General features: G+C 37.9%; 2 protein-coding genes across 4 annotated transcripts; both read left to right on the top strand.

Moving 5' to 3' along the window:
• The first annotated feature begins 664 nt into the window (after nucleotides 1–664).
• Nucleotides 665–5,534, top strand: LOC125270562 (sterol 26-hydroxylase, mitochondrial-like). The gene is made up of 9 exons (XM_048194268.1): nucleotides 665–940; nucleotides 1,237–1,427; nucleotides 1,622–1,821; nucleotides 3,802–3,999; nucleotides 4,099–4,262; nucleotides 4,359–4,525; nucleotides 4,661–4,742; nucleotides 4,831–5,031; nucleotides 5,117–5,534. The coding sequence occupies exons 1-9, from the start codon at nucleotides 701–703 to the stop codon at nucleotides 5,246–5,248; spliced, it is 1,575 nt and encodes a 524-aa protein (XP_048050225.1). The 5' UTR covers nucleotides 665–700; the 3' UTR covers nucleotides 5,249–5,534.
• Nucleotides 5,535–6,268: 734 nt separating this feature from the next.
• On the top strand, nucleotides 6,269–21,734 carry LOC125270563 (minichromosome maintenance complex component 3 associated protein). Of its 3 annotated transcripts, none has more exons than XM_048194269.1 (31): nucleotides 6,269–6,424; nucleotides 6,712–8,188; nucleotides 8,549–8,784; nucleotides 8,897–8,978; nucleotides 10,175–10,322; nucleotides 10,415–10,614; nucleotides 10,746–10,885; nucleotides 11,035–11,232; nucleotides 11,423–11,691; nucleotides 12,110–12,272; nucleotides 12,372–12,532; nucleotides 12,660–12,883; nucleotides 12,964–13,241; nucleotides 13,334–13,434; nucleotides 13,622–13,753; nucleotides 13,849–13,953; nucleotides 14,139–14,291; nucleotides 14,403–14,600; nucleotides 14,702–14,770; nucleotides 14,867–15,001; nucleotides 15,083–15,236; nucleotides 16,063–16,327; nucleotides 16,413–16,510; nucleotides 18,864–19,254; nucleotides 19,809–20,072; nucleotides 20,167–20,296; nucleotides 20,405–20,572; nucleotides 20,664–20,811; nucleotides 20,910–21,061; nucleotides 21,182–21,329; nucleotides 21,411–21,734. In XM_048194269.1, the coding sequence occupies exons 2-31, from the start codon at nucleotides 6,802–6,804 to the stop codon at nucleotides 21,582–21,584; spliced, it is 6,471 nt and encodes a 2,156-aa protein (XP_048050226.1). In that variant the 5' UTR covers nucleotides 6,269–6,424; nucleotides 6,712–6,801; the 3' UTR covers nucleotides 21,585–21,734. The 3 variants fall into 3 exon arrangements, with proteins under 3 accessions (XP_048050226.1, XP_048050228.1, XP_048050227.1); XM_048194270.1 differs by having other exon boundaries at nucleotides 6,382–6,506; XM_048194271.1 differs by lacking the exons at nucleotides 20,664–20,811; nucleotides 20,910–21,061.
• Nucleotides 21,735–21,959: the final 225 nt, after the last annotated feature.

Here is a 21,959-nt window from a genome sequence, read left to right on the forward strand (position 1 = left end):
GAGGCTCTTTTTATACCCAATCATGTTGCCAATTGACCTAATAAGTTGCAAATTGGTCCTCCAGCTGTTTCTTATATGTACATTTAACTTTTTCAGCCTCTTATACCTGTCCCAACTTTTTTGGAATGTGTAGCTCTCATGGAATCCAAAATGAGCCAATATTTGGCATGACATTTCAAAATGTCTCACTTTCAACATTTGATATGTTTTCTATATTCTATTTTGAATAAAATATAAGTTTATGAGATTTGTAAATTATTGCATTCCTTTTTTATTCACAATTTGTACAGTGTCCCAACTTTTCTGGAATCTGGTTTGTATTCCATACATTAAAGAATACATATATTCTACTCTTTACAAATGCAATGTTAATTTCAGATGTTTTTTATGCATCCAGATAAAACTCAAAATTAGTCAAGACGATTTTTTTTTAAATGACAGGAGGGTGAGTAAATATTGACATTTTGACTGTAAATTTCCATTTTCTCCTGCGGTGAAGTATCATTATGTGCATGAGAATGGTGTTTCACCTTAAAAAAAAAACACATTAAAACAACAACAACAACAACAACAAAACATGCACAATATTACATTGCAAAAGATAGTGAAGGGTTAACTAGAGAGGCTTTTGCCCCACCTCCCTCTCCCTCCCTTGTGAAACAGGATCGGTGTTTCCTTCACTTTTCTCCTTGCTTCCATAATGGCTGTTCATTTTGCATTGAGCTCTGCAGAAAGAAGGATTGGATTTGGTCTTCTGAGACCCACGACAGCGACCACGGACATCAGGAGAGGGGCAGTGGGTAATGCTGCTGCTTCTGTCACCGTCCAGGACAGCCACAAGAAGCTCAAGACTGTGGCTGACCTCCCAGAGATCACAACATTTAGGATACTGTACAAAACGATCTTTAAAGGGTACATGAATCGCATGCATGAGCTGCAGGTACAGAGAGACACAGCTGTAGTTTATTTATCATGTGACTGTAACTGTAAAACTGTTAAATTGATTTCTGCCTCCCTTTATGTACTCACACTGTCACTGTTTTGCCTTTACGACACTGAATAGAAAGGAAACAACTGTCTTGTATAATTGAATAATTGAATAATTCAGTATACTTGTTTATTTGTTGCTCTGAATTGATTTGGAGATTCATTGCAATTTATTTGAAAATCAACCAGATTTTCTTTTCGCTAGCCCGTTATGTTTGTTCTTCACCTCTTGTTTTTCCATCTCTCCAGATATATGAAAATAAGCTTTATGGTCCCATGTACAAAGTGAATGTTGGAAAATTAGAATCCATTTCAATAAACAGTGTGGACTTACTGGAGGAACTCCTAAGAAAAGATGAGAAGTTTCCTTGCAGAGGAGACATGACTCTGTGGACAGAGTATCGTGACATGAGAGGCATCGGCTACGGCCCTTTCACAGAGTAAAAACATTTGGCACAATGATTCTGTATCTGTAACATTTGTTTGTTTTGCAACCTGTACATTATGTAAGACTAGACGTGTGGAGATTTAATGAGGCGAAAGTGCAATTGGCTAATGTAGCTGTGTGGTGTTATGTAAACTTATCAGGTTGTTTTTTGTTGCCCTTCTGAAAAGAGAATATGTTCTTCAACAGAGAAGGAGAGAAATGGTACAAACTGCGGGCAGTGCTGAACAAACGCATGCTGCATCCAAAGGACTCTGTTCAGTATGGAGATGTGATCAATGCGGTGGTCACAGACTTCATTAAACGGATTTACTATCTGCGGGAAATGAGCCCCACTGGTGATCTTGTCCCTAACTTGACCTATGAACTTTACCGCTTCTCCCTTGAAGGTATTTCCTCTCCATACGCACTTAAAATGAGATAAAATTGGTAACCCTTAATGCATTAGTTAACATGAACTAACTATGAGCAATGTATTTTTACAGCATTTCTAACCTTTAAAAATACATTTGTTCATTGTTCATGTTAGGTCACAGTGCATTAAATAGTAATAACAGATAAAACTTAAGATTGTAATAATAGAATAGTAAATGTAGAAATTCATATTATCTAAGATTAATAAATGCTGTAAACGTATTGTTCATTGTTAGTTTATGTTAAAGGGTTAGTTCACCCAAAATTGAAATTTCTGTCATTAATTACTCACCCTCATGTCGTTCCAAACCCGTAAGACCTTCGTTCATCTTCAGAAACAAATTAAGATATTTACTTCGACATCTCACGCATTCGTCATGGTGCTCATGTGAACAGCATAGGCCAATGCTGAGCCGGTGTTCTGACATAGAACCCTGCGTTCACGACATGAACAGTGTAGGAGTAGTGTAGACTGGCAGGGAAGAGAAGAAATTGTTGAATAAAGTTGTTATTTTTGTTTTGGTTTTGCGCATAAAAAGTATTCTTATCACTTTATAATATTAATGTTGAACCACTGTAGTCACATGGACTATTTTACTTTACTACCTTTCTGGGCCTTGAAATTGGTTATGACATTGCTGTCTATAGGGAGGTCAGAAAGCTCTCGGATTTCATCAAAAATATCTCAATTTGTGTTCTGAAGATTTGGAACAGGTTTGGAACGACATGAGGGTGAGTAATTAATGACAGAAATGTATTTGTTTTGGGGGTGAACTAAACCTTTAACTAATGTAGTGAACTAATATTAACAAATGGAACCTTATTGTAAAGTGTTACCATAAAATCAGACGATAGAAGACACAACTTGCTTGACACAATTAGGAAGAGTAATTAGGAACCAACCTGACATTACATCATGCAAGACCTAATTATGCAACATTAAAAATTTCACATCAAATGGCGAAATGAAATAATTCTTTAAAAAATGAAGCATAATTGCTTGGCAAATACAATACTTGTAAACATTATTCCTCACATAATATATTTTAGCAAATATAGTAATATACTAAATAATAACCTGTGATGTTTAATTGTCAAATTTAAGCAATTTAATGTACACTACCATTCAAAAGTTTGGGTACGGTAAGATTTTTTTCTCTTCCTTGATAAAAAACACTGTGAAAACAGTAATATTGTGAAACATTGTCACAATTTGTGATGTAATTGAATGCATTTTAATATATATATATATATATATATATATATTATTTTTATTTTTATTTTATTTTTTTAAATGTAATGTATTCTTGTGATGGCAAAGCTGAATTTTCAGCATCATTACTCCAGTCTTCAGTGTCACATGATCCTTCAGAAATAATTCAAATGCTGATTTGGTGCTAAAGGAACAAAATGTTATTATTATCAGTGACTGATATCAAATTTTCTTCAATAGAAAGTTCAAAATAACAGAATGTATTTTAATTTAATGTGTCTTCACTGAATAAAAGTGTTCATTAAAACAAAGAATCTTAATGACCCCACACTTTTGAATGGTAGTGTAAATTAGAAGACGCAGCAGACCCCTTTACCTATGACTATATTCACAATCTCCCTGGTTCACAACATATTTGCCCACATATTAAAATATTATGGACACAGTTTTATTAATTTCATTAATTCAAACTTTTTTATTATTAAGTTCATTAAGTGGCATCCTTCTTCCATAAGATCCCTGAAATAATGTCATGCAACAGAAACAGTGATCTGCTTTGGGTGCTGCAACAAACTTACTGTATCGTAGATTTTAAAGTCATTAATTTTATAAAACAAATTATTGTCTTTATATTATCATTACAATTAACGTGCATGCCAATTTATTATGCGTGCCAACCAATAGCATGACACGTTTTCCATTTGCCCACAAGAATTTTCTGCCTGATCCTTTTCTCATACAGGAATCTCATCCATTCTGTTTGAGACACGCATTGGCTGCCTGGAGAAGGAGATTCCTGCCGAGACACAAGATTTCATTAATTCTATTGCACAAATGTTAAACTACAGCATGCCTGTGGTGGTGCTGCCCAAATGGACTCGCAAATTCTTGCCATTTTGGCAGTGGTACATCAATGGCTGGGAGGGCATATTCAAATTCTGTAAGCTTGTTAGTTCACACATCTTTTTCAGATAGACTACAAGAGATACAGACATGTTGTGCAGTGTGATGATGTATTGTGCTTACGGATTATACACAGCCAGAAAGATGATTGACATGAAGATGGAGGCCATTCAGAGGCGTGTGGATGCAAATCAGGAGGTTGCTGGGGAGTATCTCACCTATCTGCTTTCCAATGTTAAGATGAGCAGTAAAGACGTTTATGGAAGCATTTCTGAGTTGCTGTTGGCTGGAGTGGACACAGTAAGAAAAACTGACTCTAGCTTTGACCATTTATACAAAATAAATAAGAGTTTTATAATGACAGAACATAAGGCTTTGTTTCTCTTCATGTTCTAGACCTCCAACACCATAATGTGGGCACTGTATCTCCTCTCAAGAGATCCAGAAGCTCAAGAGGCTCTATATCAGGATGTAACCAGAGTCTTAAAGGGTGACAGAGTCCCAACAGCACAGGAAGTGAACAACATGCCTTACCTCAAAGCTGTCATCAAGGAAACACTAAGGTGGATGATTATGTTGTGTAACATTGTATATCTTTGAGAAGCCAAACTAAAAGTTGACAGTCGCCAACCAAACAGCAAATTCTGCATATATATTTGCATATTATAATCTCTTTTAACATGTAATTTCCTGTGCAGGATGTATCCTGTGGTGCCTATGAATTCTCGTCTTATTGCAGAAAATGATGTTGTCATTGGTGGACACTTTTTCCCTAAAAAGGTAAATTGTCCTCATGTTGTTAGGAAGAAAAGAAGAGTTGCCAGTTTAGAAATTGACTATATCACTAAATCAGCTGTTTTTTTAACAGACAACATTCACTCTGTGCCACTATGTTATCAGCCGTGATGAGAAAGTCTTCCCAGAACCACGAAAGTTCAAACCTGACCGCTGGCTCCGAGATGGCAGAACAAGACCCAACCCATTTGGGTCAATCCCGTTTGGCTTTGGAGTCAGAGGCTGTGTTGGCCGTCGCATTGCTGAATTAGAGATGCATCTGGCTTTGGCAAGGGTAAGAGAAACAGACTTTGATTTTGTGCCAGACAGTTGTATTGCATTTATAAATTGTGCTTTTTGATTGCATCTTTTCATTCCAGCTAATCAAGTTGTTTGAAATCAGACCGGACCCAACTGTAGGTGAGGTTCAGTCAATCTATCGCTCAGTGCTTGGGCCAGACAGACAGGTTAACCTTCACTTTGTGGAGAGACCGAAGACAAATGAAGCATAGCTAAAGAAGACCACTTTTTCAGCAAGACATAAGCTGCATGTGTACATACGAAAATGATCGGCTGATGTGAATCATGTGAATATGTCAACTTCTTTATCTCCATTTGTATATGATTCTGTTGTGCAATATATTGTATTACAATGTGTATTACACTGAAAAATACTTTTTTCCTCCACCTAATTTTGTATAGCTCTTGCAATTACAATATTTTTGTGCAGTGTATTTTACATGTATACATAATGTATTTTATGAACTTAAATAAAAAAATCAATAAAAATTTTTAATAAATCCAAAATATCCGTGTTTTATTATTGTTCAGTAGTGAAAGGGGATTTATGAATATAATATATAACTGCAATATATATATATATATATATATATATATATATATATATATTAGAACACAGTGGGTGTGTGTGTGTGTGTATATATATATATATATATATATATACACACACACACAAATATATATATGTATATATGTACATATACATATTAGCATGCATGCATTATTTTTCTAATAATTCAATGGTCCAATGTCAGTTATTCTAATCATCAAAGAATACATATATTCTGCTCTTTATAAATGCAATCTTAATTTCAGATTTTTTATGCATCCAGATAAAACTCAAAGGTAGTCAAGAAAATTATTTTAAAGTTCATTTTTTTTAAAACTTAAAAACTTGAGTTATCCAAATATATCCAAAACTTATCATAACAACTGGAGTGAAAGAAAAGTTCACATAAATTAATGGGACTATGTTTTACAAAGTTGTTGTATTGCTGCTAAATTTGTGTGGAATTTCCTTTCAAAATAGGGGCAAGACATGCTTATTACAGCAAATTATGTTGGTTCCAAATTATGATAGCAATCCTAATATCATTTCTGTATAATATTTGACGTATAGGCCTAAAGTTGTGGCATGTTGTTCTTCTATTTCATATTTTATGCATATTTGTTGTCATATTTTTGTGGATTTCTAGAAGGCAAATGTTCGTTCATTTTAGCGATTTTAGCCCATACATTCACCTGAAGTACTTCTCTTCATCTAATGTTGTCGTGCTCTTGCCTGCCTGTAGAGGCCGCAATCGCCTGGACTCTCGTTGGATCGACGCGTATGTTCACGAAGAAGAGAAATAAACATCCTGTCCGAGTGCGACGAGAACAGCGCCAAAGTATTTGCAGATTTTATTCCTTTTAGATTTGAATGTGTTTAACTTTTATAAATATAATGTAGAGATATGAAATACATACAAGTTAAGTAGGCAATTTTGGGAGTTTGCGAATTTAAAACGTGTTCAGCGTTCAATACTCAGAGCAACATTCGGCTTTATTTTTTCTTCTTTGAGCTCTTAACACTGTTTGGTTTGATATTATAGAGATTTCTGTTATATACGTTCTAAATTCGGGTTTAGATAAACTGGTAAGCCACAAGTAACTGTTTTCTGTCTTTATTTTACAGGATTCAGAAGACGCTGGTCATGACCAGCAGACAGTTTGCTCAGGATCACGTCAGTAAATCTTAACAGTTGCTGTTCTTACTTCATCCGTCATGAATCCAAACTTCTTTGGTCGACCACAAACTGCCTTTCAGGCAACGAACAACACTAATCAGCCTGGAAACCCATTTCAGTCCTTTGCCCAGCAGAATGCAGCACAGGGTGTTGGCTTTGGACAACCCTCTGCCTTTAGTCAACCAGCTTTTGGCCAGTCAGCACAACAGTCTTCTGTCTTCGGCCAAACGCCTACTTTTGGCCAGGGCGGTGGGTTATCTCAAGGATTGGGGCAGCCGTCATCGTTCTCCTTTTTGGGAACAACCCCAGCCTTTGGTCAGCCAACTTTGGGTCAAGGCACACTTGGATTTGGACAGCCACCACCACCTTCATATTCTCAAGCTACAGGACAGATTCAGATGTCTACTTTTGATCAGAGCTCAGCTTTCGGTCAGCCTTCTGCATTTGGTCTTTCCTCCAACGTCTCCCAATCATCAACCAGCTTCAGCAGCACTGTTACCAACCAGCACAGTTTCGGTCAGCTTTCTGCCCTTTCTGGAACCACCGCAGCATCCAGCTCCTCAATAGGGGGTAGGACTGATAATCCCCCTGGTGGGAACCAGTTTACTTTCAAGCCACCCAATGAAGCTGTTTTCAAACCCATTTTCAGCGTCAGCCCAGAACCTCCCAGCTCAAATCTGTCTTCAGCCTCTGAAACTATTGGATCATCCAAGGCCATAACTAGTACTATGGGCACTTCCTCTGGTGGTTCGTTGTTCTCATGCGTAAAGCCAAGCGCTCTGGGCTTCAGTTTCTCTCAGCCAGCAGCAGCTCCTTCTGTCTCACTCTCTAATGCTAATTTTTCACAAAAGGAGACTCTTGGTGGTGGCAGCAGCATTCAGTTCACCTTCTCCCAACCTGCCAACCCTTCCAGCAGCAGTACACCTGCTTCACAGCCCACGACTCCCTCCACCTTCAGCTTCACAGCACAGACCCTTCAGCCTCAATCAGATACCAAAGTACCTGCGTTTGGTGGTACTGGAATTGGATCCTTTGCATTTGGGGTCCCAAAAACTGAAGCCCCACAAAGAACGGAAGATAGAGCAGATGATGGGCAGAGCAGTGGAGGAGAAACAGCTTTTGTGAGTTACGGCATAAAACGTAAAGAGGAGCCAGTAGATCCAAATGCAGCTAAAAGTGATAGTAGCGAGACTGGAGCAGACGGCCCAAGACAACCCGCTAAACGCCCATTGCTGAAAGCCCGTGGCCCAGCTGGAGGGCTTTTTCGCAGTGCAATGTCTGACCTACTGAAATCCAAAGTCAGCCCAGTCAAGAGAGAAAATCTTCCTTCAGAAAGACCAGATCCACCTGGTCCAGCCAGTGATCTGGCCATTACACCTCTGAGATCTCAGGCTCCAACAGTTTTGAAAAAAGCAGAGGAAGTTTGTAAGTTACATTTCTTTTCTTTTCTTTTAATTTTTTTGGGGTCACACTAATGTTATTGTTACTTTCATGTTATTGGCGGATATTAAAATTCTGTACTATTTTTGTCTTGCTAAATTAAAAAACAAAACACTGAACTTTCATTTAGTCATCATAGCATTATAATGTACAATATGAAAAATGGATATTAATTTAGAGATTACATTTAAAAATTATTTTTAAGTGAGCTTCCAATGATTGCAAAGATAAACTGAATGTCAAAAAAGAGCCTGCACAAATATCCAATATCGACTGATGCTGATACATTAAAAAATTGATACAATTTTTTCTTGCTAACATTGTTTTGATCACATGTCTTTGTAGCGCTCAAACCTGAACCACAGGCACATACTTCAGGTAGACGTGCTGCTCGAAAGGAGAGCACAGACAGTTTGGCTGGCCTCTCTCCTGCTGATGCCACTGTTATACAGTGCAAAGGCATCCCACCCAAGCTCAACAGAAAGGACATCATCACACAGCATTTTGAGCACTTTGGGAAAGTGCTTAAAGTGTATTGCAGGCCTCAGAAGAATCTGGCCATAGTGCATTTCCAAGATCATGTGAGCATGCTTAGTTAAATACACGATACAAAATTCTCATTGCCAATAAAGTGATTATATTTAATGAATGTGTTTGTGATTTTAATTAGTTGAACTCTCTCCTGCCTTCCAGGCATCTGCAGCCAAAGCCAAAAAGAAAGGAAAGCTGTTCCAGAGGAATGAAATTCAAATATTTTGGCAAAGAAAGAAACAAAGTGAGTAACAGTACTAATTAGAAATTTGTTTGCTGTTTAATTAAATTAAATAAAAATTCATTAAATGTAAGAATTACTATGTACTAGGACTGTGAAATTAATCAAATTAAAATTAAAATCAAAATTGTGGTTTGGCCTTGTGGTAAATGTTAAACCGCAAAATGTTGCAAATGTGCGGTGTTGATGTCATCCATAAAATTACTGATTAAATTATATACACTACCGCTCAAAAGTTTGGGATCAGTAAGATTTTTAATGTTTTTAAAAGAAGTTTCGTCTGCTCACCAAGGGTGCATTTACCTAATTAAAAATACAGTAAAAACAGTAATATTGTGAAATATTATTACAATTTAAAATGACGGTTTTCTATTTGAAAATTATTTTAAAATGTAATTTATTCTTGTGTTGGCAAAGGTGAAAGCCCAAACTTTTGAACGGTAGTGTAAAATGTTACAAAAGCTTTTTATTTTAGATAAATGCTGTTCTTTTGAACTTTCTATTCATCAAGGAATCCTGAAAAAAAAAAAAGTACACAACTGATTTCAACATTGATAATAATAACAAATATTTCTTGAGGAACTAATCATCACATGAGAATCATTTCTGAAGGATCATGTGACACTGAAGACTGGAGTAATGATGCTGAAAATTCAGCTTTGCCAACATGAGAATAAATTACTTTGTAAAATATATTCAAATAGAAAACAGTTATTTTAAATTGTAATAATTTTTCACAATATTACTGTTTTGCATTTCCTCGCTTGGGCTGAAAGCTAAATTGAAACAATTCACTCTCAATCAAACTAATTTTAGTTCACTGTTTCGCATTTGCTTTTTTTGGCCACTATGAGTTGCATTACAAATCTACTTTAACACAACACTGGGGCCACAGAAAATTAGGACATGATTGCCTTTTTTTAAGCTGTGGACTGATGAGCATATGAAAACCTGACCTGTTGGGAGATGTCGAACATGTGATCTGCTGTTTAAATGTCATTTTTATGCCTTGTTTTAATGTGTTCTTCTAGCCTTTATTTAAGCAGAAACAGTAATGTTAACAGCTCTCAAAATTTGTTTCAGTTGCAATATGATTTTTTTTTTCTTCACAAAATTATGCCTAATATTTGTCTGTATTAAACAGAATGCTGTGAACTTTATCTTTTTGTACAGTTATGCTCATAAATTGTCATTTACAGGTCCAGGCGAAAAAGCTGCTAGACCTTCAGAGGTCAAAGATGTGACAGAGGACTTGGAGTCTGGGGCTGATTTGTTGCAGTCCTCCCCTAGTCGTATGCCTCTTCCCAGAGCAGTGCCCATCAGCACCACTAGCTCTATTATTAAAGGGTGATTTAAGACGTGTAATATCAAACAATCCCTTTGCATGATGGTTATTTGGCCTGATTATTTATTGCTGTATGTTGTTTTTTCTATTAAAGCTCTCCGATCAAAAAGTCATCTGTTGCTAAAACACTTCAGTTTGATATTGAGACACCACAGTCAGTCTCAGAGGAGCAGAGTGTAGAACGGCCTGTTAATAACCTGCCCTCAGTACTGCAGCCTCTCGTCGGTCAGGTGGCTGAAACAGCAGAGGAAAGATACCGCCTCCTAGAGCAGAGAGATAAGATTTTACGGCAAGGTAAAGCCTTGAGTGTCTCTGATACAATATTGTACTGAACTTATTACAATATTGTTTGTAATAATATATTATCTTTTATATTGTTTTAGAATATAAATTATAAGATAATAACTGTCTTTTTGTCTCTGAAGCTCGACCCAAAAGAACAGACCTGGATATGTCTAAAGTGTTTGTGGGAACATGCCCTGATATGTGCCCAGAGAAAGAACGGTATATGAGAGAAACCCGCAACCAGCTGAGCATCTTTGAGGTTATTCCAGAAACAGAGAAGGTTTGTGACAGTCCATTCTTGTAGTGATCTGAAATCCACATATTTATTGGAGTTCTTCGCTAAGGTTCAATATTTTGTAGAACACTATACCTTGCTTTGTTTGCCTTTGCCGCTGGTTACCTTTGAGTTATTTGACTGAATTTGCTTAGGTGGATCATTTTGCCGCCATCAAAGAATATAGCAGGTCTTCGGCCGATCAGGAAGAACCTCTCCCTCATGAGCTTAGACCACTTCCTGTCCTAAGCATGACTATGGACTACTTGGTGACTCAGATTATGGACCACGGGGAGGGCAATTACCGTGATTGGTATGACTTTGTCTGGAACAGAACCAGAGGCATTCGGAAGGTGGGCATAATTTTGATTGTTTGATTTAATGTCTTATTTCTACTGATTTTTTCTATTTCTACTGATTTTATTTAAAAATAATAAAACTGATTGATTTAAAATATTCATTGTGTTAATGTGAATATTATGTTGCCATTGTGTGTTTTTAACAACCTTTTTTTGTAATTATTTGTCTGAACCTCTCTTGTAGGACATTACCCAGCAGCATCTATGTGATCCAGTAACAGTATCGCTCATTGAGAAATGTACCCGTTTCCACATTCACTGCGCTCATCACCTCTGCCAGGAACCCATGATGTCTTTTGATGCTAAAATCAACAATGAGAATATGACAAAATGCCTGCAGAGTCTGAAGGAGATGTATCAAGACTTAGCCACCAAGGAGGTGTACTGCCCCAATGAGGCAGAGTTCCGCCAATACAATGTGTTGCTCAAGCTCAATGATGGAGATATTCTTCGGTAAACCTTGCTTTTTTTTTTTTTCCTTTGCTTTTTTTCTTGCTTTTTTTGTGGCAGTAACACTAATCAATTTGAATTTGGAATTAGCCGTTCTTAGGCAGTCATCCCTGTAGCTCAAACAGCATGGCGCTAACAATGGCAAGGTCATGGGTTCAAATTATGAACTGATAAAATGTATACCTTAAAGGATTAGTTCACATCAGAATTCAAATTTCCTGATAATTTACTCACCCCCATGTCATCCAAGATGTTTGTCTTCCTTTCTTCAGTCAAAAAGAAATTAAGGTTTTGAGGAAAACATTTCTCCATATAGTGGATTTCAGCTGGTACTTATCGTATCTAATGAAAAGAGTAGCAATCAGCAATTTCTTGCATTGATGGTGTAAATAATACAGATTTATTTGTTGTGTCAATCCAGTGAGGTGCAGCAGTTTCGTAAAGTGGTACGGGAGTCTCCAGAGGTGGATTTTGCTGTGCAGGCCTTTGCAGCACTCAACAGCAATAACTTTGTCCGGTTCTTTAAACTTGTGAGTGCAGCTTCCTATTTGAGCAGCTGCATACTTCACAGATACTTCAATCAGGTAAATGCATCTTACCCAGTGGGTAGTTCTGTATTTATGAAGTACTTTGGCATTCATTACACCTTTGAGTATCTTAACAATTTTTGTTTGTTTGGTTAGGTGAGAAGTAAGGCACTGAAAATCCTCAATGTGGCCTTCACTGTTGGGTCCCAGAGATCCACCATTTTCCCAGTTGAGGACTTTGTCAGAATGCTTATGTTCCGCAATGCCACAGAAGCCGCAGACTTTATTCAACAGTATGGCCTTAATATCAATGATGGGTATGTCCTACTTATTTTGTACTATGTACTATGTAAGATCCTTTCTCAAAGCAATAGTGTCCAATGTTATTTCGGAGATGCAGAATTCTTGAAAATGAATGCCTTATTTTTCTATCATTTTGTCCAGCATGGTAGAACTTAGTCGGACAGCATATCAGGAGCCTGATTTCTCATTGCCGCAGAGCAAGTCTGTGGCTATTGAGAGGAAGAGAACTGTTCTGATTGGAGAGGTGGTGAACGGTGGACCGCTGCCCAACCCGCCCCAGCACAGTCCCGTTTGCAGCTTTGACTCCAACAACAAGTACACTGGAGACGGTCTCTCTTCAGAGGCTCCACCAGCTGCCCTGAAAGGTGTGAATGCACTTCATTTCTTAATTCATTAGTGAAAATTAGAATGTGCTTGTACTTACATGATATTTTGTTCTTGGCAGCTCATCCACAGAGGCAGGAGTTGAAGTCTGTGGTGGAGCCTGACTCCAGGCCTCAGGTGAAAACAAGGCTTCTGGCTGAACCACGGCTGTTCATGGACTTCCCTGGCATGACAGAGCCTGTAAAATCTGATGATGCAGAGGAAACCGGAGAGAAGTCCCAAACAGCAGAACCTTCTCTGCCTGTTGTGACACCACTAGTTTACCAACCAATATTAGCCCCACAGCCAGTCCGACCTCCGTCTCCTCCACCCAAACCAAAACCAGCCTACACAGATCAAGTAAGACACTTTTTAATCTTAACGGCAAAGTGCGGCAGTCCTACATTTTGCTACATACATCAGCTCAATGATGTTCCTATGATCTCTGGCAGGATATCATGTCAGAAGTGGATGCGGTGCTTAATGAGGTAGTGGAGGCCGAGGTCTCTGATGTAACACGTGCAGCTGCTGAATATGTGTCCGTAGCCCTCAGGTAGGAACTCTTTCCTTTCTTGACATACAGGTTTAAAATTCTTGAGGGTGAAAATGAAGCAAACTATTTTTCAGCCAGAAGATTTCACTTACATTTAGCCAAAAGCCACTTTTTTATCACAAAACAAAGCAATTTTTTTAAACATAGTGTTTGTGTCTTAATGTATCTGCTCACACGTGTCCTGCAGTGCAAGTGACAGTGAGCTGGAAACGGTTGTGAGTGAAGTCTTACAGCAGCTGCTGAGGGAACTGTCCACATCAGAAATCAGAGCTGAGAAGGAGAGAATTGCAGAAGAGAAACGCAAGAAGGAAGAAGCCAGGTGTGTGAAAGACCCTGTACATTCATGTTTTAATACAATGCATGTGTTTTTGTGTTTTCGTTTCCAACTCTTCTTTCATTTTTGTTTGATTTTAGGCAGAAGGAAGCCTTTCTTGAGCAGTTCAGTGGTGAGCTGTGTGCTAAGATCAGTGATGAGGTGCTAAGAGAGAGCATTAGAGCGACTGCTGAGGCTGAGATAAGGTACGTCATCCTACATAACCATCTCACACAGGTTTTCCTTACTTTGCTATTGCTTCCCTAAGATGAATTGCTTTTTGTATTCTTCATTTGTCAGTCACTTTGGATGAAAGCATCTGCAAAATTAATAAATGTAAAATGTATATTTTATTATGCTATTAACTGGTGATACGGTTCTTCTCTTCCAGGCTTGCTTTAGATGAGAAAGCAGCTTGTATTGCTCGCTGCTCTGCGGAGGAATGCGAAAGCATAGTAGAGGAGACCATGGCTGAGGAAGTGGCCGCGATGGCACAAGAGATCCTGGACTATGAGTTGAGGCGCATACACAAGTTCATCAAGAGGTTTGAGGAGCTAATTATTTCTCTTTATGTGTATAAAGGAGGTCTTGGGAGGTGTGTATTATCCCAATTCCTTAGAAACCTTTAAAGAACAGATGTGTGCTTTTGTTCTAGGTGGCGTGACGTGGTAGCCGTGCGTCGTCAGCTAAAGAGACAGATGCGTGGTTTCCCTGCAGCCCCTGGCTGTGTAGATCCACAATTCAAACTGAAAGCCCTTGTCCCCAGTGCTCCTTCCAGCCCCTGTCTGGACCTCCTGGCTGAGGGAATGGTCAACCTGGGCAACTCTGGGAATATGGCATTTTCCTGCACAAGGTCTGTTATTGGAGATTTCAATTTGGTAATTTTATTGTGCTTGGCTTTGTTTGTTGTTTTAAATTCATCTTAATGATTGTTCCTGGTTCTGACTTTAATAGATTGCTGAAAATGAGACAAGAAGCAGTTCATCAAATGAAAGTATCCTACTACTACAATCTCTTATTGAGGTAAGTACAGTGGGGATACAGTTTGGCATAGATATACAGGATGCAGATCATTTTTATCACTGATTGTCTGTATGCTTAATTGTCCTTCTTTGGCAGTGAGCATGTATGGATGCCTCTTGACCTCCCCACACTTGTGGCAGAAAGCATCCCTAATGCACCTGACAGAATCTTCTGGAAAGCCACACTTCTGTTGCCAAATGGCTGCGATAGTGACATAAGCTTTGCCAGCAGGTAAAGAGCGAAATGATAGGAAAATTTCTTAAAACATATGAAATTATAACTGATATCTTTCGTTTATGTATGTATATGCAGGATTCTGACAGACTGGCTTGAGGTTAAATTGGGTGGAGGAAATCAATCCGAAGAGAGTGAGAAAGAACCACAAGGGCAACTGAAAACGTTGTGCATCAGTCACAGCCTGACAAATATTAAGGGACAGACTCATGAAGTTCACATTTCTATAAAGGTGAGCTTCAGAAAAATTATTTTTTACCATGAAATGAAGATTCTGTTATTATTTACTCAGTGAGGTAATGAGGAGAAAATGGACCACAGGGGAAAAGAGATTAAAAATGAATAAAATGGAGTGCTGCAGTGATGACTGGAAGTTAGCATCACCCTGGTTCCCTTGTCAAAAATCAATAGGATATTTTCATTGTCTTTTGGATTATTGCAGAAAATAAGCTCTGTGACCAACAAAAGTTTATGGATTTTACACATATTGGTCATCAAGATAATCTTCACAAATGAATTTTGAAGCCTAAATGCAAACAACCATGGTTGCGTGACTTCAATATCACCATCACTAAGCTTCTGACAACTCTTTTAGTCTTTATTTTAAAAAAAAACTTTCCCTCAAAGTTTGGGTTAGAATAGTTTGCAAGACCGTGATTATAAACACAATAAGGCTGTAAAAGCGAACTAGTGAATAGATGAGTTCGGTGTGATGACGTTTAATGTACCTGAATACCCCTGTAGTCAAAACTAGTCACTTGTTAACAGCTGCTTTTTTTCAAGACAAGTAAAAGCTTTAAAAATTGCAATGGGTATTACTGATGTATTTTATTTCTTACAATAAAACATTATTTTGAGTTTGTGTTAACCACAGACCTTATTTCAGGCATTTAACCAAAAACCTACTTTAAAAAAAACCCATTGACTTAAGGACGATGGAACTAGAAGGTCTACAAAAATGTAATTCCTCCAACATTCTATGAAGCTCGTTAGAATCGTATCCAGGTATCCAAATGTCTCTGCATTTACAGATGATTAACCGCTGTGTCTGTGTGCAGGCATGTCACGGCCCCCTGAGTGCGGATGACCAGTGCTTGCTGGAGGAACAGAAGGATCTCCATGGTACCAACGCACTGCTGATGCTGCTTCCCCCTCTTAACATTTCTGGACAGGGCGAAGAGGATGAGGATGTGACCCTGCTCTCTGCCCTTCTCCAGCTGAGGCAGGTGCAGCAGGCTAGCTGCTGGCACGCTCCTCTACCACTGGTTGTGGTGGTTACTGGCAACCAAGACAGTGGTACCAGTGATCAGGGTTTGGAAGAAGGCAAGTGTTAAAAGATATAGTATAATAGACATGAGTGTTAAAGACTGCAATCTGATTTTTTTTTTTTTGTCTCTCTATTTCGCAGCACTTATGTTGAATATGTTAGTGAAAGATGGTCTCATCTCTGAATACATCTTCGTCCATATCCCAGCAACTCTCACTGACCTGCAAGGCTCAGAGCAGGTTGGTCTGCAAAAAAAAAAAAAAAAAAAAATTCTTAATAAATATAGTTAATAAATTATAATCAAACTGGTATCATAAACATCTCACTGAGGTTTTTAAGAGGTTATGTCCAGGTCACATTTCTCCTTGAAATTGGAAATTTTATATATATATATATATATATATATATATATACATACAGGTGCTGGTCATATAATTAGAATATCGTGAAAAAGTTCATTTTTTTCATTTTTCATTTATTTTAAAAAATGAAACTTTCATTTATACTAGATTCCCTACATGTAAAGTAAAACATTTCAAAAGTTTTTATTTTTTTTAATTTGTTGATTAGAGTGTACAGCTAATGAAAGTCCAAAATCCAGTATCTCAAAATATTAGAACATTTACATTTGAGTTTCATTAAATGACCATCCCTACAGTATAAATTCCGGGTATCTCTTGTTCTTTGAAACCACACTAATGGGGAAGACTGCTGACTTGGCAATGGTCCAGGAGACAATCATTGACACCCTCCACAAAGAGAGTAAGTCACAGAAGGTCATTACTGAATGGGGTGGCTGTTTACAGAGTGATGTATCAAAGCATATTAAATGCAAAGTTGACTGGAAGGAAGAAATTGGGTAGGCAAAGGTGCACAAGCAACAGGGATGACCGCAAGCTTGAGAATACTGTCAAGTAAAGCCGATTCAGACACTTGGGAGAGCTCACAATGAGTCAAATGAAGCCGGAGTCAGCGCATCAAGAGCCACCACACTCAGACATCTTCAGGAAAAGGACTACCAAGCCACTTCTGAAACAGAAACAACATCAGAAGCATCTTACCTGGGCTAAGGAGAAAAAGAACTGGACAGTGAACAGTGGTCGAAAGTCCTCTTTTCAGATAAAAGTACATTTTGCATTTCATGTTGAAATCATGGTCCCAGAGTCTGAAGGAAGACTGGAGAGGCACAGAATCCAAGCTGCTTGAAGTCTAGTGGGAAATTTCTGAAGTGAGTAATGATTTGGGGGGCTGTGACATCTGCTGGTGTTGGTCCATTGTGTTTTATCAAGTGCAAAGTCAATGCAACCATCTTCCAGGAGATTTTGGAGCACTTTATGCTTCTATCTGCTGACAAGCTATATGGAGATGCTGATTTCCTTTTCCAGCAGGACTTTAGCACCTGCCCACAGTGCAAAAACCACTTCCAAGTGGTTTGCTGACCATGATATTACTGTGATTTATTGGCCAGCCAACATGCCTGACCCCTTAATCTATGGGATATTTTCAAGAGAAAGATGAGAAACAGTCGATCCAACAATATATAGATGATCTGAAGGCTCAGTAGTGCCTCAGCAGTGCCACAGGCTGATCACTTCCATGCCACACTTCACTGATGCTGTAATTTGTGCTAGGAGCAAGTCATTTGCTGTAATATGTGCTGCCGACCAAGTATTGAGTGTACAAATGAACATACTTTAAAAAACTTGAACTTTTCTGTTTTGAAAATCCATTTTTTGATTGATCTTAGGAAATATTCTAATATTTTGAGATACTGGATTTTGGACTTTCATGAGCTGTACGCTCTAATCATCAAAATTAAAAAAAAAAAAAAAAAAAAAAACTTTTGAAATGTTTTACTTTACATGTAGGGAATCTAGAATATATGAAAGTTTCATTTTTAAAAATAATTTACAATAAAAAAAATGAACTTTTTCACGATATTCTAATTATATGACCAGCACCTGTATGTGTATGTATGTATGTATGTATGTATATATATATATATATATATATATATATATATATATATATATATATATAAAATTAATTAATTAATTAAATATTATTTTTTGAGTAAAGAAGATTAAGCCATTTATTAGGATGATTTATATGACATAATATTAATGATGAATCTAGTATTTTATTTACAATATGACTTCATATTGTAGTAATATATCTTAAAATCATTAGTATACAGTAGGGCTGCATGATTAATCATATTATAATCATAACAATTTCTATATAATTAAATTAAAAATAATTGTAATGAAATTGGCCTGGTTATTTGTCCTGAAAACATTTAAGACATTTAACATCTATTATATTGCTTGTAAGAAGCCTCCAATATCCTTCCCTTTTCTCTTAAAAGGATACATTTTCTGCGCAGTGTTTTACTTTCTCTTCTCAATCAGGCAACCAAGCACACGCATTCTCTCTGTGCTGCACAATCATGTATGTTGTAGTTTAGCGATGTCTATTATGTAATTCTGCTAGAATGAAAGTGACATTCAGCCAGCGTGTATTCCTTTCACGAACTTTAACTAAATATGGATGATGTACTTAGACATTCTCTTTATAACTGTTCCACTTCAGATGAGTCTCGTTGTGAGGTGGCTTGCCGCCCGCTCTCCCACTGGCCCAGCCCTCTGCTCTCAGACCCTGCTGCAGGTTGTTGAGTTAGGCCTGTGCCGTGAGTTCCACTCCAGACTACAACGAGACAAGCAGGACAGGAAGCATGCAGGTCTTCCGTCTCAGCATCCGGAGCCTATTGTGGAACTCTGTAACAGTGTGCTGAGTTTTCTGGCTGGTGTGGTTTCGTCAGAGCACCTGTCCAGTCTCTGCTGGCCACCTCCTGAATTCTCTCTCCCTGAGAACAGCGAGCTGATTCCTCATCAGGCCTGGAACTCTCCAGAACACCTGGACTGGCTGAAGAGAACCATCCTCAGTCGGCAACTTCCTGAATGGGATCTGCCTCCTGTTAATGGTATGGGAGAATACTATGAAAAACGGGAAGCCAGCATGCCAAACTAATTCAAAGTTCAGGATCTAATTTTTTGAATCTTCAAGTTTACTTAGCCCAAACTGGTAGTGTCACGGTTTGAACAAAAATATTAAGCTACAAAAACTTTTCAGCATTGATAATAACAAGAAATTTTTCATTGTGAGACTGAAGACTGGAATAATGGCTGCTGAAAATACAGCTTTGCTATTACAGGAATACATTTTAAAATATATTAAAATAGGTAAAAAAAGTTACTTTAAGTTGTAATATTATTTCACAGTTTTACTATTTTGACTTTTTTCTTTTAAAAAGTAAATGCCGCCTTGGTTAGCTTAAGAGCCTTTTTTTTTCAAAAACATTAAAAAAAATCTTAATTATTCCAAACTTTTGACCAATAGTGTACAGTATGTTGGCAGCAGGCATGCATGGAGTCTATTATATTTTAGTAGAATTTGTGTTTTTGACCCTGAGTTGTGTAAATAAATGCTATGGATTTTTATGGTGGCATTAAAACAATCTCTACCCTTACTCCTCAGCTTCCTGGCCACATTTGTGTGCCTCTATAATCCAGTACGTATCCCAGATCCCCACCTCGCCCTTAAGCCAACCCATTCTAATGTCCCGCCTGGAGAACCTGCTTAGAAGAGTGAACTACCAATATTTTCATGTGAGCGGTACAGATATGGATGACTACGAGAAGACTGGACCATCCTTTCACGAAATTCCCTGGGACGATATCATATGCCTGTGTGTTGAGCATCGTATGAAGGACTGGAGTTTAGAGCCTCTTGTGGCAAAAGGTGGGAATAATAGATTAGTAACTGAATTACAATTATGAACTTCAGGCGTTTTCCATTGTGATTAAAATGTATATTTTAACTGTTCTAATCGCAGATGCACTCACAGATGATGGCGAGATTTTTGTATATTTTAATAAAGACAGCCTGAAGAGTTTCCGGCCCCCTGACAGTTGGATAGAGGCTGTGAAACAGACTTACCAGGATAAACAGCAGGCCTCAGAAGTGTAACTATCACTCTTTTACATATTTATTATTATTCACAGTATATTCTTATATAGTATAACAACCTTACAATAAAAGATTCAAACACAAGTTTAAACATTTTCTTATAGGTCTAAAATCAGGCCCACCACTGCAGCCAGACATTTCCCCAAGCAGAAGCTGTTTCAGAGTCACATAGACGAATGGCCTTCTGTTCATGATACTGCACAGATTCCCATAGCGCAACGCTTTGAACAGATTCTCTCTTCCATACGCAATATGAATGCTGAGGGCCAGAGGTTAGCTTTAACAAATTTTAAATTACAGTTTACTGTTGGCTTTTTTTGCTTGTGCCTGCTGCAGTAACTGTTCCTTAACATGTTTCTGTAGAATTGGAGAGCAGATACAGCGTCGAACTGAAGCGGATCCTTTGCGCCCTGCGTCTTTTCCTCTTTCCCTGACCTCCGCCGACCTTTCAATGCCTCTGTTCATGACCCCCTCCCGAAAGTGTTCTGCTGCTGGCGCTGTCCATATACAGGTAGAGTTATACCAGAGCCTTCGTCACAACTGGAGTTAATATTTTAAAAAGTTGTGATTTGCTATAATTGCATTGAATCTCTTTTTCTGCTTTTTAAGGAAAAGAAAACCGTTGACCTGGTTGAGAAAATAAAATCTCCTAGCAGAATGAACAGACTTTGCTTTGCACCAGACAGCACACAGACTCCCATAATGGAGCGACTTCAACACACTCTCTCAATCGTTCAAGAGATGAATGCTGAGGGCCAGAGGTTAGGTTTATTATTTTTCCCCCTGCAATAAACTGAATTTTTCACAAAATTTAGAAGATGCCCCTTTTATGCTTTTACGGCATTATGGGATTTTGTGACATTTTGTTCTTCTATATCTAGAATTGGAGAGCAGATTCAGCGTCGGATTGAGGCGGATCCTTTGTCCTCTGCCTCTTTTCCTCTCTTCCTCCCCTCCACCCTTCTCTCTTCACCTCCTCTAGTCATGCACTCCTCTTGTAAGCACCCTGCTGCTACCATCCACATGCAGGTACAGTATGCTAGTATAACTAGTGCCAATATGAAATTAAAAAGTAGCTTTCATTATAATGCATTTGTTTGTTTTTTGAAGGAAGTGGATATGGTTGATTCTGTTGAGAAGACTGGATCTCCTAGTGGAAAAAGCAGACCTGTATCTTTATTCCAGCGCTTGCAGGACTTGAAAAGAGAGTTGTCAAGTCAGCAAGAGGAGGAACGTGTGTGTGGCCTCAAGCTGAAGTGTCTTTTAGACATTGTAGAGAACTGATGTTTCAATATAACAGCAACTGCTCAATGCCACTTCCAGTCGTGCGATTTGAATGAAAATGTATTTTGTTTGGTTATTAGTTTTAGCAGTTTTATTGTTGCTGTTTTTATTTTATATCTTTGATTAAATGCATTTGCTTAAACCATTTAATTAGATCTTGGTGTGTTTTCATGTACTTAATCGTTAATTTAGAGTTTGAACAATTGTCTTCAGTCATACTTTCCCAGTTTCTGAATAAGGGAGTTCAATGTATTTTGTTCATCACAATAATTCTGTTGTATTTAAATATATATTTTTGGACAACGATAAAGATGTTTTTATAAAACTTATGGTCATTTTGTTGAAATTCTTTTCAAAATATACTGAGAAACATTG

The sequence above is a fragment of the Megalobrama amblycephala genome, linkage group LG6 (assembly GCF_018812025.1).
Source record: "Megalobrama amblycephala isolate DHTTF-2021 linkage group LG6, ASM1881202v1, whole genome shotgun sequence".
Classification (NCBI taxonomy): domain Eukaryota; kingdom Metazoa; phylum Chordata; class Actinopteri; order Cypriniformes; family Xenocyprididae; genus Megalobrama; species Megalobrama amblycephala.